Source organism: Poecilia reticulata, chromosome 18 (assembly GCF_904066995.2).
Source record: "Poecilia reticulata chromosome 18, P_reticulata-male-v2, whole genome shotgun sequence".
NCBI classification, from domain to species: domain Eukaryota; kingdom Metazoa; phylum Chordata; class Actinopteri; order Cyprinodontiformes; family Poeciliidae; genus Poecilia; species Poecilia reticulata.
Window position 1 is genome coordinate 19942459 of NC_088847.1, and position 19219 is coordinate 19961677.

The 19219-nt window shown below is 38.7% G+C and overlaps 1 protein-coding gene across 1 annotated transcript; it reads left to right on the plus strand.

Annotated features, from left to right (window-relative positions):
- The first annotated feature begins 214 nt into the window (after nt 1–214).
- LOC103480784 (urea transporter 2) lies at nt 215–18674 on the plus strand. Its single transcript, XM_008435961.3, has 9 exons — nt 215–591; nt 956–1145; nt 1594–1722; nt 2326–2515; nt 5463–5610; nt 15463–15597; nt 16668–16717; nt 16862–17073; nt 18232–18674. The coding sequence occupies exons 1-8, from the start codon at nt 465–467 to the stop codon at nt 17042–17044; spliced, it is 1152 nt and encodes a 383-aa protein (XP_008434183.1). The 5' UTR covers nt 215–464; the 3' UTR covers nt 17045–17073; nt 18232–18674.
- Nucleotides 18675–19219: the final 545 nt, after the last annotated feature.

Below are 19219 nucleotides of genomic sequence, written 5' to 3' on the forward strand. Positions count from 1 at the left end.
ACACACACGCACACACGCATCTACACACACCCCTACACACACACACACACACGCACACGCACGCACACACACACACACACACACGCACACGCACGCACACACACACACCTACACACACACACACACGCACGCACACACACACACACACACACACACACACCCCACACACACACACACACACACGCACACACACACACACAGCTGACAGTGTTGAACTTTGTTCAACTTTGTTCAACTCTGGCACACGAGGCTGAGTGAATACATCACCCACCAGTTTATAAGTCACCCCTTCGCAGAGAGAGAAGAGGCAGAGGAGGAGGAGAAACGATGAAGCAGAAGGAAGACGAGAAAGACGGAGCAGAAGAACAAAAAACAAGATAGAGGGGAACGTAAAGGGGAAGGTTTTCTGGATCAGCAGAACATTTTTCTCCTGTTTGGAGTTGGGAGGCCCTGCAGCTGTAAGAATGTGGATAGAAACCAAAACGGAGGTGGAGGAGGCCAGCAGGAGTCGGGCCGGTTTCAGTCGGCGCGTGCTGGATGGTCTGATGTTGTGCACTGGAGACATGGAGCACTTGGATACATACATCCAGGGTAGGGAAAGAAAAAGCTAATTTGGACTTTGGTGCTACTTTTACACACATTATTCACCAAGTTTTAGAATAACGATAACACTTGTGTGCAAAAACCCAAATAACCTCGGCTAGAAATGCTCACGGTGCGGGTAAAATATGCAGATTTAATCACAGCAGGGCTCCCACAGCGAGGTCGCCCGCACTCTGCCTCTAACACAACATATTCGTCATTAAAATCTTTTTTCCAGTCACTTTGCAAAACATCCTGAACTAACAAGAAATCAACACAACAGAGGAATAACTTTGTCAGCAGTAGTTTGCCCCCCCTCTTTTTTTTTTTTTTTTAAACATGTTTGAATATTTGTTTTTTGCTTCCTGACCAGAAAAGTGGTTTGTGCTGCAGCTGGCTGTGTGGGGGCTGAGAGGGGTGGCCAGAGTGATTCTGGCCAACAACCCGCTGAGCGGAGCTCTGATCCTGGCTGCCCTGTACTGGGCCTCCCCCTGGCAGGGCCTGCTGGGAACTCTGGGTGTACTGGCCTCAACGCTCACAGCTGTCATCGTTGGACAGGACAGGTGGAGTTTACACTGCCGCAGAGATCCAAACTCGCTTAAAAACGGCAAATGGTGGTTTGAAAATTGTCGCAAGAAATCAAGTGGTACGGGTCAAAATGTTTTGGTAAAGTTCACTGAATTATGTCTGAATGCAGTTTTAAGTTCACACTTCTCATCTTAAAGAAGCTGTACTACAATGTATGCCTCCCAGTGTGAAATATGCTAATGCCTATCCTTGTTCAAAAACAAACACTTCTCAACTGGAGGTCAAGGTGTTTAAAAACGAGGTGCAGAATACATTTACCTTCACTCTGAAGTTGCTGCTCATTAAAACAGAGACGTTTGTTTCATGAGGATCCGTAAAGTTTCATGAGGATCTTGCCAGTTGACGATAATTATGTTTAATAGGTTCCTAAATGATCATTTTTCATTATGAAACAAACACTTGAGCTCCTGTGCTTGTGAGCAGTGGCGACGTGGCGGGAGGTCTCCACGGATTCAACGGCATGTTGGTGGCTCTTCTGATGGGAGTGTTCAGCTCAGCGGGAGACTGGTACTGGTGGCTGCTGCTGCCTGTCTGTCTGGGCTCAGCTGCATGGTATGAATCTCATATATGCTTTATAACAATATAAAGCATAGATGGCGGCATCCGCCGTTTTTCCAAAGGCTTAAAAAGTATGATTGTATATATTTGAAACAGTATGTAAAATCTTGACTCTGTGAATTAGACTAATGTATGCTTTTTCAAATCGTTGAAGTTGTATCAGGTAGAATCAGTTCACCCTGAGAGAAGAATGATTCAGTAAGCTAAAAATCAATACGACACCGATGACCTTGAAGCGTGTATGAAAGCTTCTCATCAGCATCGCACCTCTTAGCGTTGCTCAGACAAAAACGTTGTTAAATGTCTGAAGAAAATAGTTGCTGCCAATAAAAAGGTGACGTGGTAATATTTCTCTGAACCAAATCAACATACTTAACACATTTTCTTTCTGTGTGTAAAGAACGTTTTATATTCCAAAGGACACACCCCACTGATATTCTTCTTCTTTACTTTATGGAATACAAGTTGGCAGTCATTTCATATTTCTGAGTTTGATTTCAATTCTAATCAAAAAATCAAAAGCATGTTTTTCAGCATATTGTGTTTTAATTTATTTAAAAAGCTTATAGTTTTTTCCATTTACTTTCATTTTCCCAGTGTCTTTCTGTCCAGTGGGCTCACAACGTTACTGGACCACTGGGACTTGCCTGCTGCCGTGTTTCCCTTCAACATCATTATCGTCCTTTACCTCCTGTGCACTGGAACGAACAGCCCTTATTTTCCTCACGACCCAGTAACACCACCGGGGGCAGTAGAGCCTAATGACACAGCGCTTATAGCAGTCGAGGTGAGGACAAAACAACCCGCTATGGACTGCATGTCCACCCAGCACGGGTTTAAAGGTCATAAAGTTGTGAAAGACAATCTCTATGAAGGGGAACATAAAACTACAACCCGACAACGCCATACGGTTGTGAAGACACTAAAGGTATTTGTGAGCAATCAAATTTTTTTTCTGACGAATATTAAAGTAATACACAGAATGTAGTACCTGGACTTTTTTTTTTTTTCATTTTAGAAAGGCGAGGTATTCATCGGTTTGCAGAAAAAAACAACAAAAAAAAACACGTTTTATGTGATGTAAATGGGCAACAGCAGAGCATGTGCACTGAGCTGCAGTCTTCCAAACTCTGTATCCTAAACAAACACTGGCTGAGAGCCAACATGAACTAAGAGACAAAATACCACCAAAGCTTTGACACCGTTTGGTCAAAAAGATCAGTTCCCATGGCTTAACACCATGGAAACGCTCTGAATTTAAAAACACAATTTTTGCACACTAACTTTGAGATAAAGAGCTACCATTTTGCAAAAGGTTGCATGTTGATCTGCTGACCCTCTTGATTTGTTTGGCCCTTCATCAGCAGCTGCAGAACAGAATGAAAAAGGCCAAAAACCGCCTGAAAAGTAGAGTAACAGCACTTTGAGTGTTAGTGGGTGTATTCATAATAATATGCTTCTATAATTCATATCTATTTATATATTACAAACAGAACACTTGTGCTTGTGAATTAAACGCAGAAGATATTACTCACGTTTATTTGAGCTGTCATCTTCAAGCTTTTCATCGATTTCTCTAAAGTCTCAATGATAATGTCAGAAAAGTGATTGAACAGTTTTGAATACTTTTTTTCTTGTATTTCTCTGCAACAGCCTCAACCAGTGGAAGAGAAATCCTGAGTTAATACGCCTTCTTGTATGAAGATGCAAACCTCTGTCAGCTGAAAAGGTCAAAACTCGATTCTGTTTGATCTTTTCGTCTTAAGGTGAACGCTTTCCCGGAGCGAGAAGCCTTACGCTGAGGAAAAAAAAAAAAGAGAGGCGGCGTTTAAGTGAACTGACATAATTCATTGTTTTTGATATGAGATATGTAGCTTTGAAGTTGCGAGCGGTATGGTAGTTTACCACAGACAGATCTGAGAAACTCCAATTTGTCTGAGTGATGTCGTTGTGAACAGTTTAAAATTTACGTTTGTGTTGCAGTGACGTTTCGTCTCAAGTATTTTCCTTCGTAATTCAGCCTCTAGTTTACAGTTCAACAATCTTCCAGTTACAGATCCCTCCAGGGTATCTGCTATGTTTAAGTTCAAAAAGGAGAAATTCAACCACTGGAGAACATCAAACAAATCTGGAAACTACTGGACAATAAACTTTAGCCAGGAAGGATGAAGATCAGGTAAATGAAAACCTAGGATGGTTGCATCCTAAAAGACTTCTAAAGAACACGCATTAATGTGTAACTAAAAGTCGGTGACAGGGAAGAATGAATGGAAAGATGGGCAGAGTCAGAAAAAAACAGAGAAACCATAAATTCCAACAAAAAAATCCTATAATGTTTAATGTCTTAAGAAACACTAGAATGTAAATGTAAAGTCATTAGATGTGGTCAAGAAACAACGGATTAAACAATTCATCTTTTCAACAGTAAATATCTTTATTTTGTGATGTATTTTCCATATAAATGAAATTTTCCCACAAGGATTTTTTCTTTACAATAAGTTGTTCTGTAGTTTTCTTTAAAACTGCAAAAGCTTTAGCTTCTACCAAAAGTTCCCTCCTTATTAGTTTGCCCTTGCGAATATAATTAAGCCGATTTGTAAGTAAGCCTTTAAGTACGGAGCTGCTTTGTTTCAGGAGGGGGGGATGAACTGTTTGTCTCTGAAGGATCATCTCCAAACTGATGCTGAGCTTTGATGCTAAAAAAAATCCTCTCCACTCCGCTCTGTGTCCTGGATATCAAAATTTAGACACGATGTTAATGACAAGCACCACGCTAAACCACTTTCCACAAGTTTCAGCTCCAACATCTCAGATTTTCTTATCTCTTTCTCTCCCTCCATGAATCGTTATTCATTTAGTCCTTATCTCCTGCGAGCTCATTTTCAATTTGTTTCATTTTCAAGTCTTTGTGGGCCGATAAGACGTTCCTTCTTGTTTAAACATTTCTTATTTCTTGTTAAACACTAAAAATCTTCCTCTCATCTCTTTGATTCTGTTCTCTTTTTGCCACTTTTGCTCTCTCTCATTCCGTTTTCCACATCTTTATCCATTTGTTAAAATGATTTTCCCCTCTTTCCGCATAAAGTAGCTTAATTTATGCTGTCCACCTTGAAGTCGTACATTTCATTTATGGCTCTAGTAAAAAAAAAAAGAGCAATATTTCTCATTTTTTTCTCTCTTCTGTTCCTCTCTTCCATTCGTTTTATTCCAGCCATCTTCCAGCTCTCCTCCGGTTCTCTCCCTAGATGTGTTTGGGGGGAGGGAGGTGACGTCTGTCCTATTTATATTTAATGCTCTCAGATTCAGTCGCTCTGCCGAGGAAAGCGCTCAGACAGCGTATTAAATCTTACAGGCGTAGAGATGCATACACACACGCACACACACATGCACACCCCTACAAGCGCACACACGTTGAGGCAAAAGCAGTAGTGAGGCTGCCGTGTAATCAAAAGACCATTTATGACTCGTAAATATCAGCGAAGTGCAGGTGCAGGTGCAGCCTTCGCGTCGCCATGGCAACTCTCCGGTGCTGAGTGACTGCTGGGAAGGCACCGTTTATCACTAGAGGTGTCTAAGCAGGAAGAGGTGGAGGTTGAGTAAAGGTGATTTATAAAAAGAGAAGAGCAGCAGCATGTTTAGATATGTTTGTTCCATAAAAGTCCGTTTTAAAGTTTTCCTATAGTTCGAGTTCCCGTTTCACCAAGTTTGTTCCTAAACTCTTCCCACCTCCCCAGGTGATCCGCGGCATCCCTCTCGGTGTGGGTCAGATCTACGCTACCGGGGCCCTCGGACCCTCTCTCCTCATCCTGGGGGCCGTGGTTCTCTACTCCCCGCTGCTGGGCATCCACGCTGTGCTGGGATCAGCAGTGGGAACGTTGGCCGGTCAGTCCCGCTGCGTCTTTGTCACCCGTCACAACCAGAATAACCAATATTATGCTCACAGTGCACAGACATCAAGCATATCGCAGACATCTGCCGTGTCGCAGGTGTTGCTCTTGTTTGACAAGTTGCATGAAAGAGCTAAGCTAAAACGCTTAAACGTTTTATAAGTCTGTCTGCATTCTGGCATGGTCATCATGAATGGGATCCTAAATTCAATTTCACATTGAAATCAGTCAGTTTGGATGGTTTTGGTGGGATTAGGAGGTTTTCTGAGAGACTCGCTGGGAGGAAACCCCGGGGCAAACCCAGATTTTACTGGAGGAACTGTTTATCCCTTCTGTCCCCCTGAATGAGTTGGAAAGGATGACAGAGCAGAGAAACGTCTGGGTTTCCTTCTTGGATCTCTTGTGCAGTGTTGACTTAGTCGGGTTGAGTCACATCACACTAAAAGCAGTTAATAAACATTTTTGTTTAGTCTGCCTGGTCTAGATTCACTTAATTATGTATGTTGGATTCAGTTAAAAGCTTACATTCTGAATATAATTCAAGTGTAGGGTCCTTTAGCTTTTTAAGTCACTCCCAAATCGGACATAGCTTTTATTGGGATATTAATATGAAATGTTGTAGTTGGTGTATGTGGCTGAAACGGATCAGATTCTTCATCCCATTCCTTTTTATGATTCTTCTTCTCTTTGCTTCTTGAGGCTTGTTTTAAAAATAGGCTGCTGAGTTTATTTTTGACATCTGAGATGTTCCTAAAATTAAAACAAGGTGATTTCACGATGTTTTGGAGCACAAGAATCAGGCTAACGCTGGGTCACAGTTGTGACATGACTGCAAGTTGCTGTGGTTCTGTGGCTTCTTTGTTTTTAGCTTCTGTTTGAACAGACAGACAGAGTTTTAATTAAAGACAGAAAAAGACGCAGCAACGTCACCCAGTCCACATTTTTAAATAATGGCAAGTTATGGTCTGTGATCGCGAAACACACAGTTATCAAGGAAAGGTCAGTTCTTCTTCATTGGTGTTCATCATTATTTTTAGTACTAGTGACCTACAGTCTTGTAAGTAGCTGCACGTATCCAGAGTTTTCCGATCGTGACTGTCTGATGGTAAAAGCTGAGCTGTTCTCCAGAAGTTGTATCTTCTGGTTTTGTTGGGATGCCTCTTGGTTTTTGTTTTACATTGATTGTTTCAGAGAATCTTCTATTTATGTCCAGTTGACATTTTCTAAGTAAGTGCATTTGCAAAGTGAAAGCAATTTCATTGTTGTTGTTTTGCTTTAGATCCAAACTGAAATATTTTACTTATTGGTTTCTTTTATTTTCCACCTGTGTTTTATAAATTACCTTTATTTCTGACTGAAACTGACCTGTTTGTTCCTCTATGGTTGCCTGAAAATGTATTAATAGTTCTTGTACTTGATCATAATTTGTCTTCTATATCAACACAAAGTGTAATTTGGGTCATCTGCATCATATAATGACTTTATTTCGACGTTTCAGATTGGGACATAAAAAAAAATTCAAATAGACAATGCTAAATATTTTAACACGATTTGTAGCACAACTTTTTATTCTGCATTTATTTGCTTACATTTACTCCTATATCAAGCTACAGAAGTTCTAGGTTTTTTTGTTTTAAACAAAAACTCATAATTCTTATTTTATAATACTAGTGGGAATTATGTTGGTAACTATTCTTGTGAGGTGTAAACCAAGTGTTTGCGTCCTGATGAAGGTTTAAAATACAAAAAAAACGCGATGTAGCTGAATAACTAGCTCGCTCACATTCACTATGTGGTGCATTGCTAAAACATTTCTCTTTTTGACATGAAATATGAGCACAGCAGAAATCGCCTCGTACAAATCAAGCCAAAGAGAAAGTTAAAATTTCCATATTTGATAATAAAAAATCTCCTGCAGTCATTTTTTTTTATTGATCACCTTAAACAGATTGTAGGATCAGCTTTCTGCAAGGCACGCTTTCAACTGTAGAATAGTTTAATAAGATTAAAGTCATCTCGGACTTATGAAACCTTTTAGCAACTACACACATTCCTAGTGCAGATATATAATTAAAGCCGCTGTGACACAAGAGGCAGGAAAAGTCTTTGTTGGCTCTTATATTCTGGGCCTACATCTGTACTATATGCATTTACAAATGTCTGCGTTTTTATGCGTTTAGTTTAAATATTCATATAAGAAATGATAAATGATGTAATTCAAGCCATGTCGCCACTGGCCACTAAAACTTCAGCACTGAGTCCTAAAATACTTTGACAAGCTGTGAGTCATTCTGCAAAAAAAAAAAAACAGAACAGTGGGAGTGAGCTGGTGCACAAATATGCGAACAGAAAACCTGGGGACATTAGACTTCTACCAGTGGTTAGTATGCAAACACACATTTCTGCAATAAGCATTAAGGAGATATGACCCTAATGAGGTTGTGTGGGCATCAGAAAGTAGACGGAGCGTCTGCCGGAGCATGGCGGTTTAATGCACGACGGCTAAATGCCTCTAAAGGTCTCTCTCTTGTTGCACATTATTTCTTTCATGCGTCTTCATTATTTCTGACTTTCTCACAGATTTAAAGTCTGGTTTCATTTTTGTCCCCCATTAGTGTTCATGTCTTTAGCGGAGGGTTAAAGACCTCGGGTCGTTCACAGCATTTATTGATGGACAGAAATTGAAGTTAAAGTTGTTTAAAAGTAAAGATCTAATCAGAGACGCATCTAACCCTACCCTTTACTCACATCTGCTCAGGAAAATTTTGAACTGCAAAATAAAAGACATCAAAACCAACACCTGATGTGTCCATGTCTTGTCAACTTTTTAGTGAGTTGTCAGAACTCGTCTTGTGGCTTTTCGCAGACTTTTGACTCATTTTTTTTCTAGTCTTATTGGAGACTTTTGCAGATTTCTAGAGAAAGCACATTGTGTTTTAGGACTGCAAAAGATTAATGCATGTGCCAAGCAAAGCCTCCTCTGACTGAACCTCTCACAGTAATTTGCAATGTGAAAATAAAATCTTCTTTGTTTATAATCACTCCATGTCTATGATTGCATTTGTTTGTTGCTTTTTATGTTATTTGTCTATTACTTTTCTGCTGATTCTTTGTCCTTATCCTTTCATGCCACATTAAGATTGTTCTATTATTTATTTAAGAATCTTTATTTCACCTCCTGTTTCTGATTCTCCATTTGGAACCTGGTTAAAATTACATTCTGACATATATATACACAAACCCATTCAATAAATCTGAATATTATTAAAAAGTCCATTTATTTCAGGAACTTTAACCCTGAGTGAAACACACATAGATGAATTACACACAGATGGATGTTTAAAAGCATTTATTTCTGCTACGGTTTCCCACCTAAGCAGCTTATGCTTATGAAAACACATTTTATTTTTAGGATATTAAATCAGACCAATAGAAAAAGTTTGTCTAATGCTTGCGTGAAGGTTGTTGTTTTCAAAATCTACTTTTAATCTGACAAATGACACTCATCGTTTCAAATTTATGATAGTTTCTGACTCAGAAAAGATTTCGTCCAGGAACATTTTAGGTAAACAAACTGCTCCAAACCCCAACACAGCTCTGACTCTTGCATAACAAACTTAATTTGTCCAAAAATAACATCTTCTTATTTTGTCACTGCGTCCTCTGGAATCTGCTTTTTTATTTGGAGAAGTGCATGAGCTATTTTTAGTTTGTCTATGAATTATTTCTACTTATTTGTTTTTTAACATCTATGTCAGAAATCAAAGTCCTTTCTTATGTAAATATGCTGCTTTCTAATAATTGAGTTTGACTCCTACGTATGACAAAATTTTTCAATCAGTACTTGACTTAATAAATCATAAACTTTTTATGTTCTCCACTGACTGCCTAATTAAGATGATTTTGTTTTGCAAAAAACTAAAGGATGATGCTTTAAAAAAAAATCAAACCTTTTCTTTTCTCTTTGCATTTCGATGTAGCTTGTTCTTTTTCTTTCATCTTTTCCTCACCTACATAATGAAAAGTGTGGGAGAGTTCGTAGCGCGATATTGCTCTGCGATGTCACATTTAAACCCAACTCTGCTACTTGACAGTTCTCATGAAAGGAACAGAAAGATTTCACCGTCAGCAGGCAGAAACTCATATGTCACAGGCAGTTTAATTACAGGTCAGAGGGTTTTGAAGATTGGAACAAAAAGATGGTGAATAAACCACAGGCAGGGAGAGATCAGCTGGAAAAAAAAGACAGCGATGCTTGAGAATGCAGAAGATGAAAACCCAACACTTGAACAGAGCCGAAAATGTGTTTTTCTGTGCTTTACGTCTCACTTCTTTGATACTTCAAGGTATTTTTTTCTGTTTTACATCTTCTATTTTTTTTATTTGCAGCTTTTTCCTTTTCCTTTTTGGTTTCCATGAAGGTGTACCTTTTATTATCCTATCATCTTGGTGTCCTTGTCACTGACATTAGCCTGCTGTTGCATTAATTATGTTTCCTTCATGGAAACCACATTTGATGTGTAGCTAAACATGAAGGAATGCAGAATGAAACATCTTCACCTGTTATGTTTACAAATTATGCGTATGCTGTATGACATGCCGCTGTTTTTCATATTGCGTGTGTAGTAACTTTTCCCATGAAGGTTGGTCTGGATACAAATTCAAAGTCATCACACATCAAATTGAAAAATATTTTGTGGAATTAAGCTCAACAAAAGTCCAAAAACTGGAAAAAATAATTTAAAATTTAAGAAGCCAAATACTTTATCACATTGTATATATCACAATCGTTTGACTTCAAAGTTGGTGGTTGTCATTAAACCTGGATAGGTGTACAAAGACAATAATGACAACTATTCTCTTGACAGTGACACCGGGGAGCCAATTAGGCAACTCTCTATAATCGCACTTTCCTAATAAAGGTTTTGTGTAAAAACAAGAGAGGAACAAACAGTGTTAGCACGTCTGAGCTCAAAGGAAAGAGACGAGCATTGAACTCAACAGGGACAGAGTTCGAGGCCATATTTAGAGCTGCCACTCAAACACGGTAGTGTATGCCGTTCCCACGAGGGGTTTCCAGAGGAGAGGAGCAGGGGCCGAATGTAGGGCAAAGCCTGCACATCACCTGCTACGACCACTTCATAGGAAAACAAGTAACCAAATGTGTTCTGTAGGGATCAGACTCTGAAAGAAGAGAAACGATGGGAGCTGGAATTCAGATTCAGATTGTTCTCCATTTCTAGGTGTGGATGTTTGGTGGCTGCATTGGTAATTAATGGAGGAAATATACAATATTAGAATCATATTAATTTGTTGGTAAGCTAGCACAGACCCAGCTTTTAAACGTGGTCCATGCATTTTTAACAGGGTAGTGGATGCAGCATCAGGAAAGCAGTTGAGCTCAATATTAACCGTGTTTCTCAATTTCAAAATCGGTTTTGATTTATAACCGGGATCATAGTTCAGCTGTGAAAGGAACAATCTAAGAGTCGCAGAGGCTCAAATTTATCACACTGTATGAATGAATGTTGAATGCTGCAGCACTAGCTGTGCTTCCATTGACCTTAAAATTGTGCAAGTTGGAATTACGAAAAGAAATTTTCTTAACGGAGACCCAGCAAAAACATGGCAAGTTTTTAAAATGTTTTTTTTTTTCAGCTGCGTTCGGACGTTAATACTGTCAGAAAAATGAAGAAGACGACAGGAAGTGTGGTAGTAGGATAATGGTGCGGGACGTTTTCTTAACTTATTGAACAGACTTAATGAGGTGAATTTAATCCACCTTCAAATTCAAGTTACTTTTTTTCACCTTCGACAAAACAAACATCTTCTAACATAAGGGTCATGATGGGCCTTGTGAAATCTATTTATTCATTTAATCCTATACTGCTCCGCGTTCCCACATTCTTTCCCCCAGAAAATTTAAACTTCAACACACCTGAATAGAATAATGATGTCAAGGTGGAAAAAAAGTAAATAAATATCAAACAAGGTTTTGCATCAGTTGTTAAAGCCCTGACCTTAACTCTGTTGGAAAATCTTTTGAGTAGTTTTTTAAAGCAGTTCCGTGCCGGGAAACCGAAATAACCAAGATGCACATACAAATATTTACTTCCCAGAAATGCGACACAAACTGCAGAGATTGATTCATCAATTGAATAAACAAGAAGGGTCAACAGACTGTTTCCTCTCAGCAGCCCTGGATGAAAGTGATATGTACATCTGTGATTTATTTTAGTGGTTTATTTTGTGCCTGTCACACTGTCCTCTAGTCAGAGGATGGAGGCAGGTGGAGTGAAGGTAAAAAAACAAAAAAAAAACAGAGTAGACGTTAGCATTTGATACGATAGAAGCAGTCTGACTCATCCTGTTAGAAAATACAACACACACACATACACACACCCAATAACAGTCCAAGCTGTGAAAATTACAGCATCCTTTGCAGCTCTCTTCCCATATTACTGCTTCCATATTACCATTTTGTTGGTAAGGAGCATAAAAAAGGGCAAGAATTGAAAGGGTCAAACAGTGAATAGAAGCAAATGAAGAGGATTAAGAGTGCAGAGGCGTCTGGATGTGAAGAAATGAGCAAACAGCTGTAGGAGAGCTCATCATGGCAGAGTGGACCAGCAGACATCACGAGCAGGAAGCACCGGGGTGTGGTCCGTCTGCTTCTGAACATGACTGCTAAACTGCAGCTCCTATTACCGCGTAATGAGTTAATCGATCACAGTGCTGGCTGAAGGTTGTTTTCTATAACAGGGCAGCTACCAAACTCCATATTGCTCTGAAAAATCCTGCAGCTTCCTTCCACACAGGAAGGATGTGAAGTGGTCCAGACTATTTTCTTTTCTTCTCCCTTATCTGTGCTCAGCATGCCTGGTCGGGCATTTCAGAGTTGTGATGGCTTTTAAAAGGCTTTTTCATCACACGAGATTTACAACTGGAAACACCAAATGAGTATATAATTAAAAAAAGAGAGAATGCTACCAACGTAGGAAGCATAGTGGTTTGGGTATTAAATGGTCCTTCCTTTAGATAGTCTGACAGTTTGAATTATTTATGATCTCGTGGTTCAGGAGGTTCAAAATGCAGTTCCTGCTGCAGGCACCCTGGTCAGCAAGCAGCGGCTGGAGACGTGAGAAGCATGGAGCCAGAATTTAAAAGTGTTTTTCATTAACTAAAAAAAAAACAAACAAAAAAAACACAACAGCCAGCATCTTTAAGTGACCACCTTCTCAGTAGACAGATTGTGTCCATTGCCTTTTACAAGATATTGGTTTTGTTTTGGAGAGCCAACATAAAACCAATCAACACCAACTTACATCTCAGAACTTTTACATCCATACATCCCTATAATCAGACCTGCTGATTGCCCCAATACAAAACTACAACTTAGAGAAAGCAGATTGATTTTTTTTTTCTTCTGTGGCTCAAAGACTCTCAGATAAGCAAACTCCTTTAAAATCCAGTTAAAAACATATCTGCGTTTGTTTTAAATTTGCTTTGTTGAAGCACTTCATTTTGATCTGGAAACTTACTTGCGAGCACGATCTGAATCAGCTGGAGTTTAATTTGTAGAGGAGCCACTGCTCTTCTGTTCAGCTGAAATATATCAGTAATAATTGGAGAGGCTGCTAGTGGCATTTCTCACATTCATCGTCCTCACTTGATAAATCTTAATGACTGCAGCGTTTGGTTGACATTTCCAAGGTGCCGTGATGAGATTCCTGTTTGTTGCTAACAACACTGTGATGGATCGCCAGGAAAGTTGGTGCTGGCATGTATAACCCCTCAGGATGTGGCTGTTTTATTCGCTTTATTACTTTGCAGCCCACATTTGTTCAAAATGCAATTTGTCCTATCATGTGATTAATGGACCAGTGCTGATTAGGCAGCCTTTTAAAGTGAGAGGATGTAAGACTCAGATTTATGTTTTTCTATGTACTCTCATACACACTGACTGACAACTTATTTAGCTACCTATTGTTAATACTGGGTTTTATACAGCTTTGCCTTCACTATTGCCTTAATTCTTTGTGAAATAGATTCAACAACTCGTCAGAAACATTCCTCTGAGATTTTATCCATGTTGACATGATAGAATTGCAAAGTCGCAGCAGATTTGTTGTCTGCATATCCAGTGATGTGAAAGGTACCAAAGGTGCTCTGTTAAAGAATTTGTGCTTTATAGCATTGTGCATTATGCTGCTAGATGGAGCCATCAGAAGATGGGTGATAAACATGGTCATTAAGGGAAACAATATGGTCAACAGCAATATTTAGGTAATACATTCCCACCATAAAGTATTTGCTAATGCAAAGCATATTTTGCATTAGCAAAGTATCGACCAATCAGTAATCAAAGTGTGCCAAGAAAACATTATACTGCCTCCAACAACATGAAATGTTGAGAAAAGGCCTGATGGAAACTTGCTTTGGTGCAGCTGAAGCTAAATTTGATCATATCCTCTAAATGTCACAACTCAAATTAAGATTCCCATAGACCAAGAAACACTTTTCAACCTGTTTTTGTCCAATTTTTTGTCCACAGGGTTTTGGTTTGTTGTTATCATATCTCCTGATAGATGTTTTGTTCCAGCCTAACTATTGCCCTGTTGGATTTAAGAAGATTAACATCCACCAGTGTTACAGGAGGAGTGTCAGTTATTCAGACAGAATAACAAGAACAACACCCACCTCTGCCTGAGCTGCCAGGATAAAACGCATAAAGTTATTTCATTTAACCTATTAAAACTGTTAAGGGTGGTAATTCTGTAGTTTTAATAGTATCAACAAGCAATTGGCAGCAACATTAAGAAAGAGGAACATGAGAAACTAAAAAAAAAAAGTCAAATTTGGGGGTGTGGCTACAGCAGATTTTGGGAAACATCTAGAAGAGTGCAGTCCTAGGAAACCCGCTAGATTCTAGGCCTCTTGTTGACGAACTCAAAGTGGAACTGCTTGAGTGGATCATTTTTAATGCTGCTGCTCTATTTTTGAAGTTTTTGCCTACCTTATAATTCAATCAAATTATGCCTACCTGTCTGATTGTTCAGTTCATCGTTCCAGATTTGATCAGCACGGTGGCTAATCTAAAGGTGAAGCATATGAACCTGTGCAGCTGAACTCCGCCGCCCTATTCTTCCTCACCACAGTGTGATTTTATTATCTCCCTCTGCGTGTGGGTGAGAGAGTCACACTGCAGCTGCTGATGCTGGAGGCCATGGGACAAAATGTCAGAGCATCTGGCTGAGCCGAGATCTACTTGGGCCGGAATGACCCCTGTGTAATCGGTTTATAGTTTGTCTGCTGTGGGTATGAGTCAGAGGTACGGTTTACCTGCATCACCAGAAGCCTGCAGCAGCCTCCAACAGACTGGGTGATGCAAGCATGACTAAAGTGAAATAAAAATGTAATATTTTAACATGACTTTTGCTTAAAAAAAATGAGGCTTTTTTCCCCCTCCCTTTACATGATTAAAAGCTGAATGCAGATGGCCTGGCTAATTAGCAGCAGTTTTCCAAGTGATTCATCATATCCTTCTAACAGGTTTGCTCCTCACAGCAAAGCAAGGCTAATTAGGTAAACGGCGTGTTCTGAGGATTTTAGCACTTATAACATCGGTCCCCATTTTAGGTGTGTTGACGCACAAAGGAAAAATTTCCCTATTAGGTTACATGCAAATTAAGGGTTGTACAAAGGGGTGGAAGCACAAAAGTATGTGTCTAGCCCCACCACATGGACAAGAATGGTACTGCTGTTTCAAGAAGTCCTGATTGAGTGTGTGTCTGGCTGTTTTCATGGGTTTATGTGATGACATCTTGTGTGTGTTTGTGTGTCACAGGTTTATCCATGGCAGTGCGTCATGACTCGCTTTACTCCGGCCTGTCGGGCTTCAATGGTGCTTTGGGCTGCATGGCCGTTGGAGGACTCTTCTTCACCTTCAGCTGGAGGACCCACCTCTTTGCCATCGCTAGCGGTGACAAACATTTACAAAATCTACACACACAGCAACACAATCAGGCCATGACCGCACGGACTTCAAGAAGAGTCCGTCAATTCATTCTGTTTTTTGACAGCTGGCAATAAAAACCAACATTAACTTCTTCACAATCAAAGCTAAAGTTGTTTGTTCAGCACAGGGGCCAGCCTTATTTGGAGTATTTAAAAAAAATGTCCACCACTGAATCAATTAATCATTAACTCAGTCTTTATGGAGAACTTTTGGTAGAATTAAATGTAACAAAGTGCTTTACAGAAACTGAAGTAACGACAAAGAATCAAAAGCTCGACCAGGTAATAACGTTACAATAGTAAGGAAAGGGTAATAAATAAGGAAACATTGGCAATCATGAATCAACATCAATTAAAGTGCTAAAAATTATACAATTCAAACATTACACAAAATTTATAAAATATGGAATTAGGAAAATGATATGTATGAGTAAGACAGTGATAAAAAACATAGCTATAACAATGAAGGAATGCAATGAAATTAACCAAAAATAACTTATATTCCTTAAATCATGACAAAAATAAAATATTGATAGAACTAAGACAGGCTTATTGAAGTTCAAGTCAAACTACAATGGAAAAAAAATACAATTTTGTACATTTTCAGTAATTTCAATTGCTTTTAGAAGTATAATAACCCACTCAGACTGAGTACCTTTAATATTTTTTTCAATTTGAGCATTTCTGTTTTTCCAACATTGTAAATTGCATTTCCATTCCTTTACATTATTTAAGTACAGTATTTTTTCTGTTATTAAACCAAAGGTTGATGTCATTAATCAGTGTAGACTTTAAATCCATTTTATCACTTTATCCATCCTCACATCTGAGAGGAAAAGAGCAAACTGTAGCGGTCACAGACATCACAGATAGTAACACTGACCAGCCTGACATGCAGCTAATTACCTCCCATTATGTAAATTGGCCTTAATTGGTGCTTTGGCTGCTATCAGGAAAGAGAGCAGCCAGCTGCTGCTGTGCACTGAATGTGTGGAGAATATTCTGTATGAACTCATCTTTTTTTTTTGTTCGCAGCGTTTCTCTCCGCGTACTCAGACATCGCTTTGAGCAACTTGCTAGGAACTGTAAGAATGAGAATTTGGTCTTTCTTCCTGCCTTTCTTTCTTAATAAATTGCAACTTTCTTTCTTGGACAACTAAACCTGTGTAAAATGTGGGTTAAGCTGCTAAAGGTGCCATGAATACACCTCATTCCTTCCCTCTGCTTAGGTGGGTCTCCCAGCATGCAGTTGGGCAGCTACTCTAATAGCCACACTTATGTTGCTGTTGACCGGAAGCTTAGCCGGATACCGCATCCCCATTGGTCAAGTCAAGGCCCCTGAATGCAACCTGCGCTCCAGAAGCCAATGGGAAGCCGGAAACACGGAAGAGAGGGAGAGCACGGATGTGTAGCGGAAAGTTACACCAACTGGACCAAACAGGTAGTTTTAATCTTAAAAATTATGTTAGCTGTGAGTTTTTATACTGGATTTTATTCCAAAGCTGCTTTTAAAACTGCCCTTATATTGACAATACAGCAAATGTTTTAAACCATATTTACTTGACTTAAAATCTGGATTCGTCATTTATAGGTTGGTGTATGCAAAGCAGCTCTTTAGGAATAATCCGTCTGGATTAAGAGTATTTGTTTCGGTCTGTGAAATTAGTTAACTTTTGGTATTCTTCATTTATTTACTTTCAGAAATGTGAAGAATGATGACAGGCTGCTGTTAAAGTTGTCCTTTTTCTCATAAATGTCAACAACTTAAAAAAAAAACTTTTTAGGGATCTAAATTTGAACAAGTGAAATTTTGTGAAACATGAAGTTCTGTTACCTCCATAAAGCTTGTGTATTGCTTATGATTCTCTTGATCTACACTTAATGAAATTTTTACTGAGCGTCTCAAAGTGCTCAAAAAATGATTAGCAAAATTTTTCCAAATAAAATAGGTCCAACTGACCTGCTGTTGAAGTTTGTACATTAAGATCATTTGCATGGTTGTGAGATTGTTGCTGGAATGGTAATTATTCAGAATAGAGTATCTAAATTTAACATCGACAAGAAACTTAGGAAATATCACGACAGGACTCTTGGGATACAGGATATCCTGTATCTTGTAAACTGTATTCTTTGCTTAGCTGCTGGTTTGGTTATCCCTTCTTTTAACTCTGTAGGTTTTTCTGTGTAATATTTTTCATCATCTTGAGATAAAGAAGAGGCATCATAAGTCAGAAGGAAAAATTCATTTAATAAACATGAAAACAAGTTGCATCGTCATCTTTAAAATGAAACATCCTGAATATTATTGTCAATAAAAACCCAAACTGAAATCAGCAGTAATATTTTTTCTTTTTTTTTGTTTACCCTGCATAGATGTGCTACACAGCACTCCACTAAAAATTCATTGTAAACACAAAGTTTATGTGTGATGTAACTCTATGCAGGCAGTCTGTAGCAGTTTGAAACTTGTAATGGTTTTTAATGAAGCGATGCTTAAGCCTGATGTTGAAAGGCAACCGTTACTTTAAATACTCATACAGACATGATTGTTGTTACAATTGCATTAAATCAAGTTAATTCCTTTCTTCTCTTTTCACAGTGCTTCATGTTGACTGCAACATTTTTTTTTCACATCTGTCGACATATTGCGTTTTCTAGAACACACTTTCCTAACTTTACACAAACATTTTGAAATGATTATCACAGTAAAGAAAAGAACTGTCCCCGCCTCCTTACAGGTGCAATAAAAATCTTGCAACAGACACAACCATCTATTATTTTTCTTTTTTTTTTTTTTTTTTTTTTTGCTTTACATCATGCAATTCAGTTTTGGTGCTTTATTTTTGTCTATGCAATCACCGCCTTCTTTGTTCATTTATTATTACAAAGCACCTCACGAGAGACTTTTAAGGAAAATTGTACAAAAGTGTCTTAAGTCTACTGATTGAACATAATTGTAAATAAAAAAGGTTGAAATATAAATGCTTGCACAAGTAGTGTAAATAAAAAAAACATTCATTGTTCTACATACTTTCAGTTGAACTGAGTGCGTTTGTGCTTCTTTTTGTGTGTGTGTGTGTGTGTGTGTCAGGGTGTGAACGGTGCGTTTGTGCCTCGTTGGGGTTTATAATGAAGGACGGATGACACAGCTGTCGCACTTTAATTATTCACATGCCCACTCTTGCATCCGCCTCAAATGAATGTCACGCTTTTCACTGAGTGGTTATGTTTAAGCATGACTCAGCCATGTAAGTGATGTATAATAATAATAATAATAATGGAAGGTATCTGTAGAAAATAAATAAAAAAAGAGAACCAAGAGTAAAATGTGTTGGTGTGTGCATATATATCTATATGTTTTTAGCTTTTATTTTCTGTTTTTCTAATGAGTTTTAGCATGCATACATTTAAAATGTCCTCCTCTTACTACATTTTTTACAACTGCAATTCCCAAATAGATCATCTTCATGTGTGTTAATGCGGGTGAGCGCCAGCCGTTGCAGTTCCCTTTGCATGTTTTTGTGTGTGTAAACGGTGTAACCCTGCTTGGTAGAAGAGCGACACGAGGTTTTGTTTTTCATGCACGT